The sequence below is a fragment of the Leucoraja erinacea genome, chromosome 38 (assembly GCF_028641065.1).
Source record: "Leucoraja erinacea ecotype New England chromosome 38, Leri_hhj_1, whole genome shotgun sequence".
NCBI classification, from domain to species: domain Eukaryota; kingdom Metazoa; phylum Chordata; class Chondrichthyes; order Rajiformes; family Rajidae; genus Leucoraja; species Leucoraja erinaceus.
Window position 1 is genome coordinate 1,962,931 of NC_073414.1, and position 21,815 is coordinate 1,984,745.

General features: G+C 52.3%; 2 protein-coding genes across 2 annotated transcripts in view; both read left to right on the forward strand.

The window, feature by feature from the left end:
- LOC129714101 (HHIP-like protein 1) overlaps positions 1-8,403 on the forward strand; it is an 18,813-nt gene extending 10,410 nt beyond the window's left edge. The window contains exons 6-9 of the mRNA XM_055663569.1: positions 1,406-1,551; positions 2,914-2,995; positions 6,225-6,307; positions 7,920-8,403. Of these exons, the coding sequence (XP_055519544.1) occupies positions 1,406-1,551; positions 2,914-2,995; positions 6,225-6,307; positions 7,920-8,254 (646 nt within the window). The 3' untranslated portion in view covers positions 8,255-8,403. The remainder of the gene's footprint in view (positions 1-1,405; positions 1,552-2,913; positions 2,996-6,224; positions 6,308-7,919) is intronic.
- A 3,636-nt stretch (positions 8,404-12,039) lies between these two features.
- Positions 12,040-20,229, forward strand: kcnk6 (potassium channel, subfamily K, member 6). The gene is made up of 3 exons (XM_055663584.1): positions 12,040-12,775; positions 16,224-16,619; positions 19,793-20,229. The coding sequence occupies exons 1-3, from the start codon at positions 12,457-12,459 to the stop codon at positions 20,038-20,040; spliced, it is 963 nt and encodes a 320-aa protein (XP_055519559.1). The 5' UTR covers positions 12,040-12,456; the 3' UTR covers positions 20,041-20,229.
- Positions 20,230-21,815: the final 1,586 nt, after the last annotated feature.

Sequence of the window (21,815 nt, forward strand, 5' to 3'; positions counted from 1 at the left end):
AGACACACAGAGTAACTCAGCGGGACAGGCAGCATCTCTGGAGAGAAGGAATGGGTGACATTTGGTGTCAAGATCCTACCATCTGATGATCGGCTGTCGAATGCTTCGGACCCGAAACGTCACCCATTCCTTTTCTCTGGGGACAAAGATGGAATGTAGTCGGAGGCTGTAAGTGGGGGAAGGGGGAAGGGGAGGGGATGGAGAGAGAGGGAAAGCAAGGGGCTATCTGAAGTTAGAGAAGTCAATGTTCATACTGCTGGGGTGTAAACTGCCCCAAGCAAAATATGAGGTGTTGCTCCTCCAATTTGCACTGGACAATGGAGCAGGCCCTGGACATAGAAACATAGACATTAGGTGCAGGAGTAGGCCATTCGGCCCTTCGAGCCTGCACCATTCGCCATTCAATATGATCATGGCTGATCATCCAACTCAGTATCCCATCCCTGCCTTCTCTCCATACCCCCTGATCCCTTTAGCCACAAGGGCCACATCTAACTCCCTCTTAAATATAGCCAATGAACTGTGTGGCCTCAACTACCTTCTGTGGCAGAGAATTCCACAGATTCACCACTCTGTGTAAAACCAAAGATCTTTGATCTAAATCAGCACCTGCCTTGTGTAAGAAAGAACTGCAGATGCAGGTTTAAATCGAAGGTAGACACAAAATGCTGGAGTAACTCAGCGGGTCAGGCAGCATCTCTGGAGAGAAGGAATGGGCGACATTTCGGGTCGAGTCTGAAGAAGAGTCTCGACCCGAAACGTCGCCCATTCCTTCACTCCAGCATGTTGAATCTATCTCTAAATTCGATGCTGTCTGCCCACTGATATACTACAGCACTTCCTGCATCTGCAGTTCCCTGTATCTCTAGATAGAAACATAGAAATTAGGTGCAGGAGTAGAGGCCATTCGGCCCTTCGAGCCTGCACCATTCGCCATTCAATATGATCATGGCTGATCATCCAACTCAGTATCCTGTACCTGCCTTCTCTCCATACCCCCTGATCCCTTTAGCCACAAGGGCCACATCTAACTCCCTCTTAAATATAGCCAATGAACTGTGTGGCCTCAACTACCTTCTGTGGCAGAGAGTTCCACAGATTCACCACTCTCTGTGTGAAAAAAAAATGTTTTCCTCATCTCGGTCCTAAAAGATTTCCCGCTTATCCTTAAACTGTGTGGACCCTTGTTCTGGACTTCCCCAACATCGGGAACGATCTTCCTGCATCTAGCCTGTCCAACCCCTTAAGGACAGAAAGGTCAGTGTGGGAATGTGAGGGGGAGTTGGGAAGTGCTGGGCCAGTGGGAGATCAGGTGGATGAAGGCGGACGTGGTGAATGGGGCAACGTTGGGTCGTGTGAGGAGGGGGCCCCGCTAGAGTTTCTCTGATTCTCCTCCACGTTTCAGGCGTTTGATGGCACTGAGGGAGGGCCCATCGACGGGGAAGTGGCACTACAACGAGGTCTGCATGGGCAGCAAACAGGAGTGTAACTTCCCCAAGATCATCAACAACTATTATCAGTACATCATCTCCTTCGCTGAAGACGAGGCAGGTAACTTTTGTCCCCCCCCCAGTAGCATTGCCCTCTCTCCTCATCCCCTCCCTCTCTCCCCTCCTCCCAGCCCCCTCATTCCCTCTCCCTCTCCCCTCATCCCCTCCCTCTCTCCCCCCTCCTCCCAGCCCCCTCATTCCCTCTCCCTCTCTCCTCATCCCCTCCCTCTCCCCTCCCTCCTCCCCTCCCAGCCCCCTCATTCCCTCTCCCTCTCCCTCATCCCCTCCCTCTCTCCCCCCTCCTCCCAGCCCCCTCATTCCCTCTCCCTCTCTCTCCATCCCCTCCCTCTCTCCCCCTCCTCCCAGTCCCCTCATTCCCTCTCCCTCTCCCTCATTCCCTCTCCCTCTCTCCTCATCCCCTCCCTCTCTCCCCCTCCTCCAGTCCCCTCATTCCCTCTCCCTCTCCCCTCATTCCCTCCCTCTCTCCCCCTCCTCCCAGCCCCCTCATTCCCTCTCCCTCTCCCCTCATTCCCTCTCCCCTCATCCCCTCCCTCTCTCCCCTCCTCCCAGCCCCCTCATTCCCTCTCCCTCTCCCCTCATTCCCTCTCCCCTCCCCCCCTCCCTCTCTCCCCTCCTCCCCCCCCCCCCTCATTCCCTCTCCCCTCTCCCCTCTCATTCCCTCCCCCTCTCCCACATCCCCTCCCCCCCCCCCATCTCCCCCCTCCTCTCTCCCCCTACCCCCCCCCTCACTCCATCCACCTCTTCCCCTCTCCGCCCTCCCACCCACTCCATTCCTGTGGGGGTTAGCATAGATGGGTGTGATTGTCAGAATAGACACGATGGGCCGAATGGCCTGTTTCTGTGACGTACAACTCTCTAGGGTTTACCAGAACGATCCCAGGGATGAGTGGGTTAACATACGATGAGCGTTTGTCGGCACTGGGCCTGTACTCGCTGGAGTTTAGAAGGATGAGCGGGGACCTCATTGCAACTCACCGAATAGTGAAAGGCCTGGATAGAGTGGATGTGGAGAGGATGTTTCCACTAGTGGGAGAGTCTAGGACTAGAGGGCACAGTCTCAGAATTAAAGGACATTCTTTTAGGAAGGAGATGAGGAGGAATCTCTTTAGTCAGAGGGTGGTGAATCTGTGGAGGCCACAAGTCAATGGATATTTTTACAGCAGAGATAGATAGATTATTGATTAGTTTGAGTGTCAGGGGTTGTGAGGAGAAGGCAGGGGGGTGGGGTTAGGAGAGGGGTATAGACGGGCCATAATTGAATGGCAGAGTGGACTTGATGGGCCGAATGGCCTCATTCTGCTCCTATCTCTCATGACTGCACCACTCTCCCTGGTTGAACACTCTGTGGGTGGGATATCGGTTTGCAAAGCAGGGCCATGTAGATGTTTCTGCTCCTCCTCAGGTGAACTTTACTTCATGTCCACTGGGAATCCAAGTGCGTTTGCTCCGGCAGGAACCGTGTACAAACTAGTCGACCCGTCCCGGTAAGCACAAACATTCCCACATTGGAATATCGGAATAATGTCTCGACCCAAAACGTCACCCAGCCATTCCTTCTCTCCAGAGACACTGCCTGTCCCGCTGAGTTACTCCACCACTTTGCCCCTTTTAACTGGTCATGCATTGGCCTCGGCTGCTATTGATCGGGGAGCAGGTGGGGGGGGGGGGTTTTAGGTTTATTGTGGGGGGGGGCAGGTTTATTGTGGGGGGGGCAGGTTTATTGTGGGGGGGCAGGTTTATTGTGGGGGGGGCAGGTTATTGTGGGGGGGGCAGTTTTATTGTGGTGTGGGGGGGGGGGTTTATTGTGGGGGGGGCAGGTTTATTGGTGGGGGCAGGTTTATTGTGGGGGGGCAGGGGGGCAGATTTATTGTGGGGGGGCAGGTTTATTGTGGGGGGGCAGGTTTATTGTGGGGGGGGCAGGTTTATTGTGGGGGGGGCAGGTTTATTGTGGGGGGGGGGTTTTTTATTGTGGGGGGGGGGCAGGTTTATTGTGGGGGGGGGGGCAGCTTTATTGTGGGGGGGGCAGGTTTATTGTGGGGGGGGGCAGTTTTATTGTGGGGGGGCTGGTTTATTGTGGGGGGGGGGGGGGGTTTATTGTGGGGGGGGGCAGTTTTATTGTGGGGGGGGCTGGTTTATTGTGCGGGGGGGCCGGTTTATTGTGGGGGGCAGGTTTATTGTGGGGGGGGGCTGGCTTTTATTGTGGGGGGGGCAGGTTTATTGTGGGGGGGGCAGGTTTATTGTGGGGGGGGCAGGTTTATTGTGGGGGGGGCAGGTTATTGTGGGGGGGGCAGGTTTATTGTGGGGGGGGCAGGTTTATTGTGGGGGGGGCAGGTTTATTGAGGGAAGGGGCAGGTTTATGTGGGGGGGGCAGGTTTATTGTGGGGGGGGCAGGTTTATTGTGGGGGGGGCAGGTTTATTGAGGGGGGGGCAGGTTTATTGTGGGGGGGCAGGTTTATTGAGGGGGGGGGCAGGTTTATTGTGGGGGGGGCAGGTTATTGATGGGCAGGTGGGGGGGAGGTTTATTGTGGGGGGGGCAGGTTTATTGTGGGGGGGGCAGGTTTATGGGGGGGGGCAGGTTAATTGTGGGGGGGGGCAGGTTTATTGTGGGGGGGGCAGGTTTATTGTGGGGGGGTGGCAGTTTATTGTGGGGGGGGGCAGGTTTATTGAGGGAAGGGGGGGGTTTATTGTGGGGGGGGGGGGCAGGTTTATTGAGGGAAGGGGCAGGTTTATTGTGGGGGGGCAGGTTTATTGAGGGGGGGGCAGGTTTATTGTGGGGGGGCAGGTTTATTGAGGGGGGGGCAGGTTTATTGGGGGGGGGGAGGGGTTATTGAGGGGGGGGCAGGTTTATTGTGGGGGGGGCAGGTTTATTGTGTGGGGGGGCAGGTTTGTTGGGGGGGGGGGGAAGGGGTAGGAGAGAAATTTAACCCAAGTCCCAGACAAGCAAAGGCTCGTTGCCACCCTCTGCTGGCAGTCTGTGCAATTGCGACTTTACATAGAAACATAGACAATAGGTGCAGGAGTAGAGGCCATTCGGCCCTTCGAGCCTGCACCATTCGCCATTCAATATGATCATGGCTGATTATCCAACTCAGTATCCCGTACCTGCCTTCTCTCCATACCCCCTGATCCCCTTAGCCACAAGGGCCACATCTAACTCCCTCTTAAATATAGCCAATGAACTGTGGCCTCAACTACCCGCTGCGGCAGAGAGTTCCAGAGATTCACCACTCTCTGTGTGAAAAAAGTTCTTCTCATCTCGGTTTTAAAGGATTTCCCCCTTATCCTTAAGCTGTGACCCCTTGTCCTGGACTTCCCCAACATCGGGAACAAATCTTCCTGCATCTAGCCTGTCCAACCCTTAAGAAATTTTGTAAGTTTCTATAAGATCCCCCCTCAATCTTCTAAATTCTAGAGAGTATAAACCAAGTCTATCCAGTCTTTCTTCATAAGACAGTCCTGCCATCCCAGGAATCAGTCTGGTGAACCTTCTCTGCACTCCCTCTATGGCATGGAACATGGAACATTGAACAGTATATCTCAATAGTGGGCCGAATGGCCTAACCCCATGTGATCCAAGTCACTGTCTCTATGGGAATGTTACTGCCAGGATTTACCATACTTCTTGCCAACCTCGGGCGCAGCGGGTAGAGCTGCTGCCTCACAGCGCCACAGACCCGGGTTCGATCCTGACTACGGGCGCTGTCTGTACGGAGTTTGCACGTTCTCCCCATGACCTGTGTGGGTTTTCTCCGAGATCTTCGCTTTCCTCCCACACTCCAAAGACGTGCAGGTTTGTAGGTTAATTGGCTTGGTGTAAATGTAAATTGTCCCGTGTGTGTGTGTGTGTAGGGTAGTGTTAGTGTGCGGGGATCGCTGGACAGCACGGACCTGGTGGGGCCGAAGGGCCTGTTTCTGCGCTGTATCTCCAAACTCAACTAAAACTAAATAGACAGACGCAAAATGCTGGAGTAACTCAGCAGGACGGGCAGTATCTCTGGATGGAAGGGTGGGAATCCAGCATTTTGTGTCTTATCTTCAGTGCAGGTTAGTTTAGAGATACAGTGCGGAAACAGGCCCTTCGGCCCATCGAGTCCGCACTGACCAGCGATCCCCGCACACTAACACTATCCTACACCCACCAGGGACAATTTTCAACATCAGCCACCCTCACCCAGGCGACCCAGCGTGGTTGATCAGACCACGACTTGTGTTCAGGTGGCATTTTCTCCTCCCCATGGACATCCTCTCCTGATCCAGAGCCATCTCGAGGCCCTTCTCCTCACCACTCCATTGATGCCCAGTGCACTCAAGGCTTTGGAGAGCCATTCCCCTGCAAACCCTCTGCAGCCAACCTCGATGGGCAAACACCTCGCCATCCAGCCCCAAATAAACACATCATAGATGTTGATTATTTTATTTATTATTGTCTTTTACCGACCAATGTCACTTTTATCTTATCTTTTTCTAACATTATTTTTATCCGTGTAATATCATTGCTGAGGTGACCCGTTGTCTTGTCAAACACAGTTCATTGTACCGTTGACCTTGTTAATCTACCTATGGCAAATAAATCTGAACTGAAGCCGGAGATGTGTAAACTAGCATCTGCAGTTCCGTCCGGGATTAAAGCTAATCCTTCCCCGTGATTCCTTCAGAGTTCGCCTCTGTTGTTAACTGTTGACCGATCTCTCTCTCTCTCTCTCTCTCGCCAAGCCGAGCGCCACCAGGGAAGTGCCGGGTGAAGCCGACGCCCGTCACCGTGCGGGGGAAACTGCTGCGGTTCCGACCCAAGGAAAGTGAGTGCGTCTTTGTCTCGGACACCCGGCGCGATACGGCACGATACGGTGCTATACGGGGCTATACGGGGCTATACGGTGCTATACGGTGATATACGGTGCTGTACGGTGCTGTACGGGGCTATACGGTGCTATACGGTGCTATACGGCACTATACGGCACGATACGGTGCTATACGGTGCTATACGGTGCTATACGGCACGATACGGTGCTATACGGTGCTATACGGTGCTATACGGTGCTATACGGGGCTATACGGTGCTATACGGTGCTGTACGGGGCTATACGGTGCTATACGGCATACGGTGCTATACGGGGCTATACGGTGCTATACGGTGCTATACGGCGCTATATGGTGCTATACGGTGCTATACGGCGCTATACGGTGCGATACGGTGCTATACGGTGCTATACGGCACGATACGGTGCTATACGGCGCTATACGGTGCTATACGGTGCTATACGGTGCTATACGGCGCTATACGGTGCTATACGGCACTATACGGTGCTATACGGTGCTGTATACGGTGCTATACGGTGCTACGGCACGATACGGTGCTATACGGCACGATACGGTGCTATACGGTGCTATACGGCACGATACGGCGCTATACGGTGCTATACGGTGCTATACGGTGCTATACGGTGCTATACGGCACGATACGGTGCTATACGGCACGATACGGTACGATAGAACGGTTCATACGGTGGGGGCGCTATTGGTCTGCCGACGGTCATAAAACGGCAAAATACGGTGCTATACATAGACGATACGGTGCAGGAGTAGAGGCCGATTCGGCCCTTACGAGCCAGCACGGCCATTCAATATGATCATGGCGGTGCATATACGGTGCTATACGGTGCCTTACGGCGCGATACCCTGACTCCGGTGCTTTAAGAGCCGCGATACTAGCTATACGGTGCTATACGGCCAGAGACGGCACTATACACCGCTATACAGTGCTACAGTACAGAGAATTCCACAGACTCATACTCTCAGTGCTATAAAGTGGTTTCCTCGTCTCCGGTTCTAACGGGCTTACAGTCCTATACGGCACGAAAACGGTGTGTGTGGCCCCTGGTTACGGGACTCCCCCAACATACGGGATACGGTGCTATACTGCTCTAGCGGTGCTATACAGTGCTATACGGGTCTTACGGTGTTATACGGTGATCCAGTGCTCTATCAGTCTATAACTCTATACAGTGTATACGGTGCCCAGCCGGCACGATACGGTGCTCAGCGGTGCTACACGGCACCATCCGGGAATTAACCTGGTGAACCTACGGCACGGGCTCCCTCAATACGCAAGCTGTCCTTCCTCAAATACGGCACGAAACGCACACAATATACGGTGCTATGGGTCTCACTAGGGCTCTATACGGCGCTATACGGCCTATACGGTGCTATACGGTGCTATACGGTGCTATACAGTGCTATACAGTGCTATACGGTGCTATACAGTGCTATACGGGGGGACAGAGCTATACGGTGCTATACGGGGGGACAGTGGTGGCAGAGATGGGGGGGGGGCGGGGGGAGGGGAAGGGGGGCAGAGAGGGGTGGGGGCCACAGTTACTGACCCAGGTCCCTGTTGCTTTGTCTCCACAGAGCTCATCGACGATTCCGCAGCCTCCACCCCGAGACCGACCTCGGCCCGACCCCTGACACACACCCCTGGGGGTGAGACCACCCCTCACCACCTCTGCCCCCCGGCCTCTGACCCCCGCCCCCCTCACCACCCCCGCCCCCCGACCTCTGACCTCAGCCCCGAGCCTAGGGTCAGACTCGGGGTCACGCGACGGTGGGGGGAAGAAGAAGGGCAAGCCCGGCTGGACGGGGGTCCGGGGGAGGTTGCGGGAGGGGTCGGTTCGCCTGGCGGGGGTGGGGCGGGCTGGGGGCAGGGTGGAGATTTACCTGGGGGGGATTTGGGGAACGGTTTGTGATGATTCCTGGGACTACAGAGCCGCCACGGTGGTGTGCCGGCAACTTGGCTACCGGGTGGCGATACGGGCCACTCGCCGCTCCGAGCTGGGTCCCGGCAAATCCCTGCCCATCCTCCTGGACGATGTACGGTGCATCGGTAACGAGACCTCCATCCTGCGCTGCCAACACTCAGCCATCGGCAAACACAACTGCTCCCACCAGGAAGATGCTGGCGTTGTTTGTAGCCGCAAGGTCCAATAAACCAGCAGAGTCAGGCCATTCGGCCCAGCGAGTCTACCCCACCATCCAATCAAGGTAACCTAGACCTCAACACACTACTAGAAACAGACAATAGGTGCAGGAGTAGAGGCCATCGGCAATTCACCATTCACAACCCTCCCCTCCCTACCCTAAGCCCTCTAGGTTGTTGATATGATATCTGTAGTGACCGGTCAAGTGCGATCTATGGGTCAACCAGCAGAAGGTCAGGCAAATGGTGAAGCCAGGGAACTCAAGAGTAGGCCAGTCCCTCATGTGGGGAGCCTCTGGTGGTGAACCTAAACTTGGTCACACCACATAGAAACATAGACAATAGGTGCAGGAGTAGAGGCCATTCGGCACTTCGAGCCTGCACCATTCACCATTCAATATGATCATGGCTGATCATCCAACTCAGTATCCCATACCTGCCTTCTCTCCATACCCCCTGATCCCTTTAGCCACATCTAACTCCCTCTTAAATATAGCCAATGAACTGTGTGGCCTCAACTACCTTCTGTGGCAGAGAATTCCACAGATTCACCACTCTGTGTGTGTGTGTGTGTGAAAAATGTTTTCCTCATCTCGGTCCTACAAGCCACAGCAGCAGAATTATGCAGATTCTGCAGAATTGCCAGATGAAGAAGGGTTTCGGCCCGAAACGTTGCCTATTTCCTTCGCTCCATAGATGCTGCTGCACCCGCTGAGTTTCTCCAGAAGAATTAGGCCATTCGGCCCATCGAATCTATTCCACCATTCAATTGTGTCTGATCGAACTTCCAATAAACCGTATGTTCTTGTGCGGCCTTTCCAACTCAATATTGAAGATGATATTGTCTAAATCCTTTAGTAATCCTTTGACAATCATCTCAAATCCTATGTCCTCTGGCAACGAGGGGGTGTGAGGGGGGGGGAGGGGCTTGCCTCCAGCATTTTTATGGTCGGCTAAGATTGTTAAGGGTTTGGACACACTAGAGGCAGGAAACATGTTCCCGATGTTGGGGGAGTCCAGAACCAGGGGCCACACACACACACAGTTTAAGAATAAGGGGTAAGCCATTTAGAACGGAGACGAGGAAACACTTTTTCTCACAGAGAGTTGTGAGTCTGTGGAATTCTCTGCCTCAGAGGGCGGTGGAGGCCGGTTCTCTGGATGCTTTCACGAGAGAGCTAGGTAGGGCTCTTAAAGATAGCGGAGTCAGGGATATGGGGAGAAGGCAGGAACGGGGTACTGATTGTGGATGATCAGCCATGATCACATTGAATGGCGGTGCTGGCTGGAAGGGCCGAATGGCCTCTACTCCTGCACACACATACCCTACCTTTTTCGTCTAGTTTAGAGATACAGCGCGGAAACAGGCCCTTCGGCCCGTCGAGTCCGCCCAGACCAGCGATCCCCGCACAGTATCATAGAAACATTAAAAATAGGTGCAGGAGGAGGCCATTCGGCCCTTCGAGCCAGTACCGCCATTCAATGTGATCATGGCTGATCATCCCCAATCAGTTCCCCGTTCCTGCCTTCTCCCCATATCCCTTGACTCCACTAGCCCCTAGAACTATCTAACTCTCTCTTAAATCCATCCAGTGACTTGGCCTCCACTGTGCCCTCTGTGGCAGGGAATTCCACAAATTCACACAACTCTCTGTGAGAAAAGTTTTTTCTCACCTCAGTCTTAAATGACCCCCCCTTTATTCTAAGAGTGTATCGGACACACACAGGGGGCAATTTACATTTAGAAACATTTAAAAAAAAAATAGGTGCAGGAGTAGGCCATTCGGCCCTTCGAGCCAGCATTGCCATTCAATGTGATCATGGCTGATCATCCACAATCAGTTCCCCGTTCCTGCCTTCTCCCCATATCCCTTGATTAATTTAGCCCTAAGAGCCAAATCTAACTCTCACTTGAAAATCTACAAAACCTGTACGACTTTGGAGTGTGGGGGAAACCGGAGCACCCGGAGAAACCCCACGCGGTCACGGGGAGAACGTGCAAACTCCGTACAGACAGCGGCCCGTAGTCGGGATCGAACCCGGGTCTATGGCGCTGCACCACCGTGCCGCCCCTAAATCTATATGTCCCAGTAATTACAATGGCCTTAAATAACAGGGAGGTACCGCGGTAGAGACCAGGCTCCGTCTGCAGAAGGGTCTCGACCCGAAACATCACCCATTCCTTCTCTCCAGAGATACTGCCTGTCCCGCTGAGTTACTCCAGCATTGTGTGTGTGTGTGTGTGTGTGTGTCGGGGAAAGCCTCGCTCCACTGTAGGTGAGGTGCAATGTTTACTGCTGGCGAGGAATGCCATTGCTGGGTGCGTCCTAGATTGTCCCGGCCGATTTAATAAATCATCTTTAGGTGCGGTCCTTAACCCAGGCTGAATAAACTGGCAGAACCTGTAAATAATTGGTCGGGGAGGTTCTGTACACGTCGGAACAAGCCCGTGTGTTTAGGGAGGGCTGTGAGATGGCTCGCTTCGTACCTGGGAGGAGTCTGTCCAGGTGAGACAGAGAGGCTGGCTGGCTTTACACTGCACTATAGACAACAGGTGCAGGAGTAGAGGCCATTTGGCCCTTCGAGCCAGCACCGCCATTCAATGTGACCATGGCTGATCATCCCCATTCCTGCCTTCTCCCCATATCCCCTGACTCTCTCTCGCTATCTTTAAGAGCCCTATCTAGCTCTCTCTTGAAAGAATTCTCTCCAGAGAACCTGCCTCCACCAGGCAGAGAATTCCACAGACTCACCACTCTCTGTGAGAAAAAGTGTTTCCTCGTCTCCGTTCTAAATGGCTTACCCCTTATTCTTAAACTGTGTGGCCCTTAACATGATTCCCTTATCGATTATTGATTGGGGACGATCAGCCATGATCGCAATGAATGGCGGTGCTGGCTCGAAGGGCCGAATGGCCTCCTCCTGCACCTATTTTCTATGATAGACACAAAATGCTGGAGTAACTCAGCGGGTCCGGCAGCATCTGTGGAGAGCATGGATAGGTGACAGATGCTGCCTGGCCCGCTGAGTTACTCCAGCACTTCGTGTCCTTTTGTGTATTAATCAGCATCTGCAGTTCCTAGTTTCTGCTGAGGGTTCTTAGTCAGACAGCACGGAAACGGCCCTTCGGCCCAACTGATCTATGCCGACCAATATGCCCGTTCTCAGCCAGTCCCACGTCCCTCTAAACCCTTCCTGTCCAAGTGTCTTAGAAATGTTGTGACGGGCCCCAGCCTCAACTACCTCCTCGGGCAGCTTGTTCCATACACTCACCAACTTATGTTGCCCCCTCAGGTTCCTATTAAATGTTTAACCTCTCAGCTTAAAACCCGTGTCCTCTGATTCTTCATTTACCTGTCCTGCCCCGAGGTAAAAGGTGGTTCTTGATGAGGAAGCGCGTCAAAGGCTGTGGGAGTCGGGGAGGGGAGGAGAGAATGTTGGTTAGAGGGAGGGAGGGAGGAGAGAGTGGGAGGAGGCGAGTGCATCGACTGCTGGAGAGGGCGGCAGTCCTTGCCTCACCTGTCCGGCACCTGCCGTGTCCCTGTCTCACCTGCCGGGTCCTGCCTCACCTGGCCGGCCCCTGTCTCACCTGCCGGGCCCCTGTCTCACCTGCCGGGTCCTTGCTTCACCTGCCGTGTCCCTGTCTCACCTGTCCGGTCCCTGCCTCACCTGCCGAGTCCCTGTCTCACCTGCCGGGTCCCTGCCTCACCTGCCGAGTCCCTGTCTCACCTGCCGGGCCCCTGTCTCACCTGCCGGCCCCTGCCTCACCTGCCCGGCCCCTGTCTCACCTGCCGAGTCCCTGTCTCACCTGGCCGAGTCCCTGTCTCACCTGGCCGGCCCCTGTCTCACCTGCCGGGTCCCTGCCTCACCTGCCCAGTTCTTGCCGGCACCGGGCTGGGAGCGGGCGAGTCGGTAGCGGAGCCGGGACCAGGTGTGTCCCAGGTGAGCGAGTACCCGGTCCGGTCCGGGCCGATGGCGGAGAGCCGCTGCCCCTCGCAGCCGCTGGTCTTCCTCGCCCTCTTCTACCTGTGCTACCTGTTGCTGGGGGCGCTCACCGTGTCGCTGGTGGAGCGGCCTCATGAGCGCCGGCTCCACCTGGAGCTGCGGGTCCTCAAGAGCCGCCTGCTGAACGGCAGCAGCTGCCTGAGCGAAGCCGAGCTGGAACACTTCCTCTCCCGGGTGCTGAGAGCCGATGGCTACGGCGTCTCGGTCCTCAGCAACGCCAGCCAACACACAAACTGGGACTTTGCCTCCTCATTCTTCTTCGCCAGCACTTTAGTCACCACAGTCGGTGAGTGTCAGCTTTATACTCTGTGCTGCTTTGAATAAAACTTCCACAAAGTTTAGAAGTTTCCCCTCAAAGTTTAGAAGATGTTCCTCAAAGTTTAGAAAGTTGTTCCTCAAGGTTTAGGAAGTTTTCCCTCAAAGTTTAGGACGTTTCCCCTCAAAGTTTAGAAGTTTCCCCTCAAAGTTTAGAAGTTGTCCCTCAAAGTTTAGAAATTTCCCCTCAAAGTTTAGAAGTTGTTCCTCAAAGTTTAGAAGTTGTTCCTCAAAGTTTAGAAGTTTCCCCTCAAAGTTTAGGAAGTTTCCCCTCAAAGTTTAGGAAGTTGTTCCTCAAAGTTTAGGAAGTTTCCCCTCAAAGTTTAGAAGTTTCCCCTCAAAGTTTAGAAAGTTGTCTCTCAAAGTTTAGGACGTTTCCCCTCAAAGTTTAGAAGTTGTTCCTCAAACTTTAGAAGTTTCCCCTCAAAGTTAGGACGTTTCCCCTCAAAGTTTAGGAAGTTCCCCTCAAAGTTTAGAAGTTTCCCCTCAAAGTTTAGAAGTTGTTCCTCAAAGTTTAGGAAGTTTCCCCTCAAAGTTTAGAAGTTGTTCCTCAAAGTTTAGAAGTTGTTCCTCAAAGTTTAGAAGTTTCCCCTCAAAGTTTAGGAAGTTTCCCCTCAAAGTTTAGAAGTTGTTCCTCAAAGTTTAGGAAGTTTCCCCTCAAAGTTTAGGACGTTTCCCCTCAAAGTTTAGGAACTTGTTCCTCAAAGTTTAGGAAGTTGTTCCTCAAAGTTTAGAAGTTTCCCCTCGAAGTTTAGAAGTTGTTCCTCAAAGTTTAGAAGTTTCCCCTCGAAGTTTAAAGTTTAGGAAGTTTCCCCTCAAAGTTTAGAAGTTTCCCCTCAAAGTTTAGAAGTTTTCCTCCAAAGTTAATAACTTTCCTCTCAGAGTTAAGAAATGTTTCCCCTCGAAACTAAGTACGTTTTCTGCCAAAGTGAAATGTTTCCCCAAAGTTAAGTATATTACCCCCAAAGTTTTCCCTCAAGTCCAAGAAAACAAAAGTTATTTTCCTATAATAACTTTCTATTAATTTTGGGGAGAAATTAAATTGGATGAAAAGTTTATTCAATTTTTTTCCCACCAAATTAATTCTCTCCCCTCCAACCCAACATTTTTTTTTTAAACTTTCCTTTGTCAAATGTTTTATGGCCCCTCTAACAATCAGGAAAGAAAATCAGACGTGGAACATTAGATTTGGAAATGGCTCGATACAATTTTAAACTATGTTAAATATATAACTATGGTGTTAAAAGGTTGATGTATTTTCAAGGTTCTATTGTTACAACGAGTTTTGAGAAGTCTCTCTGCATGTTTTTGCAATGAGTAATATATGCAAATGTTGAAGTAATGTGGAACTGGGAGAGCTTGAGGTTTGTTAGCTGTTGTTTGTAAGAGTGATGGATTTAATTCCCAAAAGCAGAGCAGGATAATACATGAACACAACAGGTGAGGGACAAGTCTGTGTTGTTCGGCTGAATGGTTGAGTCCTTTCTGATTAATGCATCGTCCTGGCAACAAGCTGAAACAAATGTCCAGGAAGGAACTGCAGGTGCTGGTTTACACTGGGGATAAGACACAAAGTGCTGGAGTAACTCTACTGTACGCTGACGTTTAGTTTCCTTGGAATAATTTATTTGTTGAATAACTGCTGAAACGAGGACAAATGGTTGCCTTGACACACAAAACCGGTCCGATCAGATAACGGCAAGGCTTTCGGTCAACTCGTTCTGTTGGGATAATCTCATTGTTGCAGGAGCCGGCAGCGAATCAGTGGAACCTCCCGCCCACCCGGCTGGGAATGCTCGGATACAGGGTGTTGGCATCTTGCAGAGTGGACAGATGCAAACAGCAGCAGGCGGGCACATGTGTGGGCACAGGGAGGGGGGGGGGGGGAGGGGGGGAGAGAGAGAGAGGGGTGGGAGAGAGAGAGAGAGAGAGAGAGAGAGAGAGAGAGAGAGAGAGAGAGAGAGAGAGAGAGAGAGAGAGAGAGAGAGAGAGAGAGAGAGAGAGAGAGAGAGGGGAGAGAGAGGGGAGAGAGAGGGGGAGAGGGAGAGAGAGAGAGGGGAGGGGGAAGGGGGAGAGAGGGGGAGAGAAGGGGGGAGAGGAAGAGAGGGGGGAGAGAGAGAGAAGGGGGAGGGGGGAGAGAGAGAAGGGGGAGAGGAGAGATGGGGAGAGAGAGAAGGGGGGGAGAGGAGAGAGGGGAGAGAGAAGAGGGGGGAGAGGAGAGAAGAGGGGAGGAGAAGGGGGAAGAGGGGGAGAAATGGGGGGGGAGAGAGAAGGGGGAGGAGAGAGAGAGAGGAGAGGGGGGAGAGAGAGAAGAGGGGAGAGAGAGAGAGAGAGAAGGGGGAGAGGGGGAGAGAGAGAAGCGAGAGGGGGAGGGTGAGAGAGAATAGGGGGGGGAGAGAGGGGAGAGAGAAGAAGGGGGGGAGAGGAGAGATGGGGGGAGAGAAGAGGAGAGGGGAGAGTGGGGGAGAGGAGAGTGAGGGGGAGGGAGAGAGAGAGAGAGGGGGAGGGGGAGAGAGAAGGGGGGGAGAGAGAGAGAAGGGGAGAGGAGAGAAGGGGGGAGGGGGGGGAGGGGGGGGAGAGAGAGAGGGGAGAGGGGAGAGAGAGAGGGGGGAGGGAGAGAGAGGTAGGGAGATAGAGGAGAGAGGGAGGGGAGACCCAAAACGTCACCTGTCCTTGTCCCCCAGAGATGCTGCCTGACCCGCTGAGTTGCTCCAAGTTTGCTGTTGGTCGTAAACTAAACTGAACTCTTGGCCGTTGAGTGGTAGTTGGCTCCTTGTGCTGCCTTGTGGGAGAGACCTGGTGCTGTCATTCACTGGAGTTTAGAAGGATGAGGGGGTGTATCTTATAGAAATATATAAAATTATAAAAGGACTGGACAAGCTAGATGCAGGAAAGATGTTCCCAATGTTGGGCAAGTCCAGAACCAGGGGCCACACACACAGTCTTAGAATAAAGGGGAGGCCATTTAAGACTGAGGTGAGAACAAACTTTTTCACCCAGAGAGTTATGAATTTGTGGAATTCCCTGCCACAGAGGGCAGTGGAGGCCAAATCACTAGATGGATTTAAGAGAGAGTTAGATAGAGCTCTAGGGACTAGTGGAGTCAAGGGATATGGGGAGAAGGCAGGGACGGGTTATTGATTGGGGATGATCAGCCATGATCATATCGAATGGCGGTGCTGGCTCGAAGGGCCGAATGGCCTCCTCCTGCACCTATTGTCTATGTTTCTACACTGAAGATAGACACAAAATGCTGGAGTAACTCAGCGGGACAGGCAGCATCTGTTGTCTATGTTTCTATTCGGCCCGAAACGTCACCTATTTCCTTCGCTCCATAGATGCTGCCCCACCCGCTGAGTTTCTCCAGCAGTTTTGTCTACAGCCACTGATTTGTACCACATGTGTTGTGTTGTCCACAGGGTATGGCCACACCACACCATTGTCCGATGGGGGCAAAGCTTTCTCCATCATCTTTGCGCTGGTGGGCGTCCCGCTGACCATGCTGTTTCTCACCGTGCTTGTCCAGCGGCTGATGGTATACGTCACCACTCGGCCCATCGACCTGTGCCAGCAGAGGCTGGGCTACAGCAAGCGGCAGGTGACCAGGGTCCACCTGCTCATCATGGGGCTGGTGGTCCTCCTGACCTTCTTCATCGTCCCGTCCGCCATCTTCAGCGCCATCGAGTACAACTGGACCTTCCTGGATGCCTTCTACTTCTGTTTCATCTCCCTCACCACCGTGGGCCTTGGAGACTTCGTGCCCGGAGAGCAGAGCGGTCAGCATCTCCGGCCACTCTACAAGCTGTCCATCTCGTGTAAGGATGCTCCCACCAGCCACAGTTATACCTGGGGATTTACCACAACTTCCCAGTTCTCTCCTCATGAACCGAGACACAGCAACAAGCTTTAGTGTTGCCTCCAATCCAGACAACGGAAAGACAACACCTGATTACAAATCCAGCATGGCAGATGCAGTTTAATGCGGATAAATGTGAGGTTATCCACTTTGGTAGCAAAAACAGGAAGGCAGATTATTATCTAAATGGCATCGTTGGGAAAAGGGGGGTCCTTGTTCATCAGTCTATGAAAGTAAGCAAGCAGGTACAGTAGGCAGTAAAGAAAGCGAATGGCATGTTGGCCTTTATATCAAGAGGAATCGAATATAGGAGCAAAGAGGTCCTTCCAAAAGAGGTCCTTACAAAATTCTTAAGGGGACAGGCTAGATGCAGGAAGATTGTTCCCGATGGGGGAAGTCCAGGACAAGGGGTCACAGCTTAAGGATAAAGGGGAAATCCTTTAAAAAAGATGAGAAGAACTGCAGAGAGTGGTGAATCAGCACAGAGGGTAGTTGAGGAAAGCGGCTATGGAGTGTTGGTGGCCTTTATAACAAGAGGGTAGCCATGATCAGTATAGGAGCAAAGAGGTCCTTCTGCAGGTTGTACAGGGTCTTGGTGAGACCACACCTGGAGTATTGTGTGCAGTTTTGGCCTGTTGGCCTTCATAACAAGAGGAGTTGAGTATAGGAGCAAAGAGGTCCTTCTGCAGTTGTACAGGGCCCTGGTGAGACCACACCTGGAGTATTGTGTGCAGTTTTGGCTTGTTGGCCTTCATAACAAGAGGAGTTGAGTACAGGAGCAAAGAGGTTCTTCTGCAGTTGTACAGGGCCCTAGTGAGACCACACCTGGAGTATTGTGTGCAGTTTTGGCCTGTTGGCCTTTATAACAAGAGGAGTTGAGTACAGGAGCAAAGAGGTCCTTCTGCAGTTGTACAGGGCCCTAGTGAGACCACACCTGGAGTATTGTGTGCAGCTATGGTCCCCTAATTTGAGGAAGGACATTCTTGCTATTGAGGGAGCCCAGCGTAGGTTCACCAGGTTAATTCCCGGGATGGCGGGACTGTCATATGCTGAGAGAATGGAGCGGCTGTGGGCTTGTACACTCTGGAGTTTAGAAGGATGAGAGGGAATCTTATTGAAACATTTAAGATTGTTAAGGGTTCGGACACGCTAGAGGCAGGAAACATGTTCCCGATGTTGGGGGAGTCCAGAACCAGGGGCCACCTACACAGTTTAAGAATAAGGGGTAAGCCATTTAGAACGGAGACGAGGAAACACTTTTTCTCACAGAGAGTGGTGAGTCTGTGGAATTCTCTGCCCTAGAGGGCGGTGGAGGCCGGTTCTCTGGATACTTTCAAGAGAGAGCTAGATCGGGCTCTTAAAGATAGCGGAGTCAGGGGGTATGGGGAGAAGGCAGGAACGGGGTACTGATTGGGGATGATCAGCCATGATCACATTGAATGGCGAATGGTGCAGGCTCGAAAGGGCCGAATGGCCTCTACTCCTGCACCTATTGTGTATTGTCTACACGTGATTACAAATCCAGCATCCCACAGTGTACAGATACAGGATAAAGGGAATAACGTTTAGTGCAAGGTAAAGCTGATCAAAGATAGTCCGAGTGTCTTCAACGAGGTCTTTGGACTCTGGGAGTTGGAGAATGGACACTGAGAGGAGGTTAAAAAGATTACAGTTAAAGTAACAAAAGTAACTAAGGTCATAAGTGATAGGAGCAGAATTAGGCCTCCACTGCCTTCTGTGGCAGAGAATTCCACAGATTCACAACTCTCTGGGTGGAAAACATTTCTCAACTCAGTCATGAGGAAAAGCTTTTTCACCCAGAGAGTTATTTCGATCATCGGGTCCACTCCCCCATTCTATCACGGCTGATCTATCTCTCCCTCCCAACCCCATTCTCCTGCCTTCTCCCCATAACCCCTGACACCCGCACTGATCAAGAATCTATCTATCTCTGCCTTAAAAATATCCACTGACTTGTGGCCTCCACAGCCGTCTGTGTGGCAAAGAATTCCACAGATTCACCACCCTCTGGCTGGAGAAATTCCTCCTCATCTCCTTCCTAAAGGAACGTCCTTTAATTCTGAGGCTGTGCCCTCTAGTCCTAGACTCTCCAACTAGTGGAAACATCCTCTCCACATCCACTCTATCCGGGCCGCCCACGGGTTGATGTTGCTGCTGGGGTAGATGTTGAAGAGCGTGGAGATAGTAAATCTGCTTCTGGGCCAACACGCAAATGGTTGCCGGGGCAACACAGACGTACAGGGTCTGTAGGGGCGATCGCAGGTCTGCACGGGCTCGATGGGCCGAAGGGCCTGTTTCCTCCCTATTTAATAAAACAACAGCTCCAGGGACTCGGCTAAAGTTGGGGCAGCAGGAATTCCTTAAGATGCAATCGTGGTGTTTCAGAGGCTTTTAGACGGGCGCGTGGATGTGGGGGGGGGGAGATCAGTTTAATGACATCATGTACAACACGGACATTGTGGGCCAAAGGGCCTGTTCCTGTGCTGTCCTTAACACCCTGTCACCCTCCCTGTACCTCCCTGTCCCCCCCTTTGCCATAGAGGGAGTGCAGAGACGGTTCACCAGACTGATTCCTGGGATGTCAGGACTGTCTTATGAAGAAAGACTGGATGGACTTGGTTTATACTCTCTAGAATTTAGGAGATTGAGAGGGGATCTTATAGAAACTTACAAAATTCTTAAGGGGTTGGACAGGCTAGATGCAGGAAGATTGCTCCCGATGTTGGGGAAGTCCAGGACAAGGGGTCACAGCTTAAGGATAAGGGGGAAATCCTTTAAAACCGGGATGAGAAGAACTTTTTTCACACAGAGAGTGGTGAATCTCTGGAACTCTCTGCCACAGAGGGTAGTTGAGGCCAGTTCATTGGCTATATTTAAGAAGGAGTTAGATGTTGCCCTTGTGGCTAAGGGGATCAGGGGGCATGGAGAGAAGGCAGGTACGGGATACTGAGTTGGATGATCAGCCATGATCATATTGAATGGCGGTGCAGGCTCGAAGGGCCGAATGGCCTCTACTCCTGCACCTAATTTCTATGTTTCTGCCCCCTCTGTCCCCCCTGCAGTGAGTGTGTGACTAACGTCCCCCTCTGTCCCCCTCTGTCCCCCCTACAGTGTTCCTGCTGAGTGGCCTGGCTGTGATGTTGCTGCTGCTCCGCACCTTTGTCCGAGCGGCCGGACTGCACGGACTGACCCAGATCTTCAACTTGCCGCTGAGTGAGGAAGAGGAGGGTCGGGAGGAGGAGGAGGAGACGGACGAGGGGACAATCCTGCAGGTGGCCCAGACAGACCGTACCCCCAAACCACCCAGCCTCAACGCACCCCCTTCCTACAACTCCATCTTGGCCCCCGACAACCGATGATGGAGGGGGAACATTAAAGGCCGTGACCTCCTGCTGAACTAGGGGCGAGGGGGTGCAAGAGGGGTCCTTGCTGCCCACTGCACATAGAAGCAGGAACAGGCCACTCGGCCCTTCTAGACCTAGCCCGCCATCCATCTTCATACGTGATAGAAGCAGAATTACTGTAGATCATTCGGCCCATCATACAAACAAAAACAGGTGCAGGAGTAGAGGCCATTCGGCCCTTCGAGCCAGCACCACCATTCAATATGATCATGGCTGATCATCCACAATCAGTACCCCGTTCCTACCTTCTCCCCATATCCCTTGATTCCGTTAGCCCTAAGAACACTCTCTTTGAAAACATCCAGTGAATCGGCCTCCACTGCCTTCTCTGTGGCAGAGAGTTCCACAGATTCACAACTCTCCGGGTGGAAAAAGTTTCTCATCTCAGTCATGAGGAAAAGCTTTTTCACCCAGAGAGTTATTTCGATCATCAAGTCTACTCCACCATTCATTCATGGCTGATCTATCTCTCCCTCCCAACCCCATTCTTCTGCCTTCTCCCCATAACCCCTGACACCCGCACTGATCAAGAATCTATCTATCTCTGCCTTAAAAATATCCATTGACTTGTGGCCTCCACAGCCGCCTGTGGCAAAGAATCCCACAGATTCACCACCCTCTGAACTGTGTGCTCCTGTTTTCCTCCCTCAACTCTCAAACCAATGCTTCAATATCCGGCTTGTGGTCGATGGAATCCAAGGGAAGTCTAGATCAATAAAAACAAGGTCCCTGTTGCTGCCTTAGACCCTGTCATAAGATTATTTATACAACCAATCTGACTGTCCTCCTTATCTTTGTATATTTTGTTGTCAGCTTTCACTAGGTATTGTTGATCCAATCAACATTTTCCTTGAACTTCATCCCCTTTGATGTCTTGCTTTCACACCTTAGCCTTCCTTATCTCTGTGTCTCCCTGTCCTCTGACTCTCAGTCTGAAGAAGGGTCCAGACCCGAGAGGGTCACCCATTCCTTCTCTCCAGAGATGCTGCCTGTCCCGCTGAGTTAGTTTAGTCTTGTTTTCGAGATACAGCACGGAAACAGGCCCTTCGGCCCACCGGGTCCGTGCCGACCAGCGATCCCCGCACACTAACACTATCCTACACACACACACACACACACACACACACACACACACACACACACACACACACACACACACACACACACACACACACACACACATACACACACATACACACACACACACACGTACACACACACACACACACACACACACACACACACACACACACACACACACACGTACACACACACACACACACACACATACACATACATACATACACACACACACACACACACACACACACACACACATACATACATACACACACACACACACACACACACACACACACACACACACATACACACACACACACATACACACACATACACACACACACACACATACACACACACACACACACACACACACGCACATACACACATACACATACACACACACACACACACACACACACACACACACACACGCGCTAGGGACAATTTTTACATTTACAACAAGCCAATTTGTTTACAAACCTACACATCTTTGGAGTGTGGGAGGAAACCGGAGCACCTGGAGAAAACCCACTCAGTTCACGGGGAGAACGTGCAAACTCCGTACAGACAGCACCCGTGGTCTGGATCGAACCCGGGTCTCCGGCGCCGTGAGGCAGCAGCTCTACCCGCTGCGCCACCGTGAC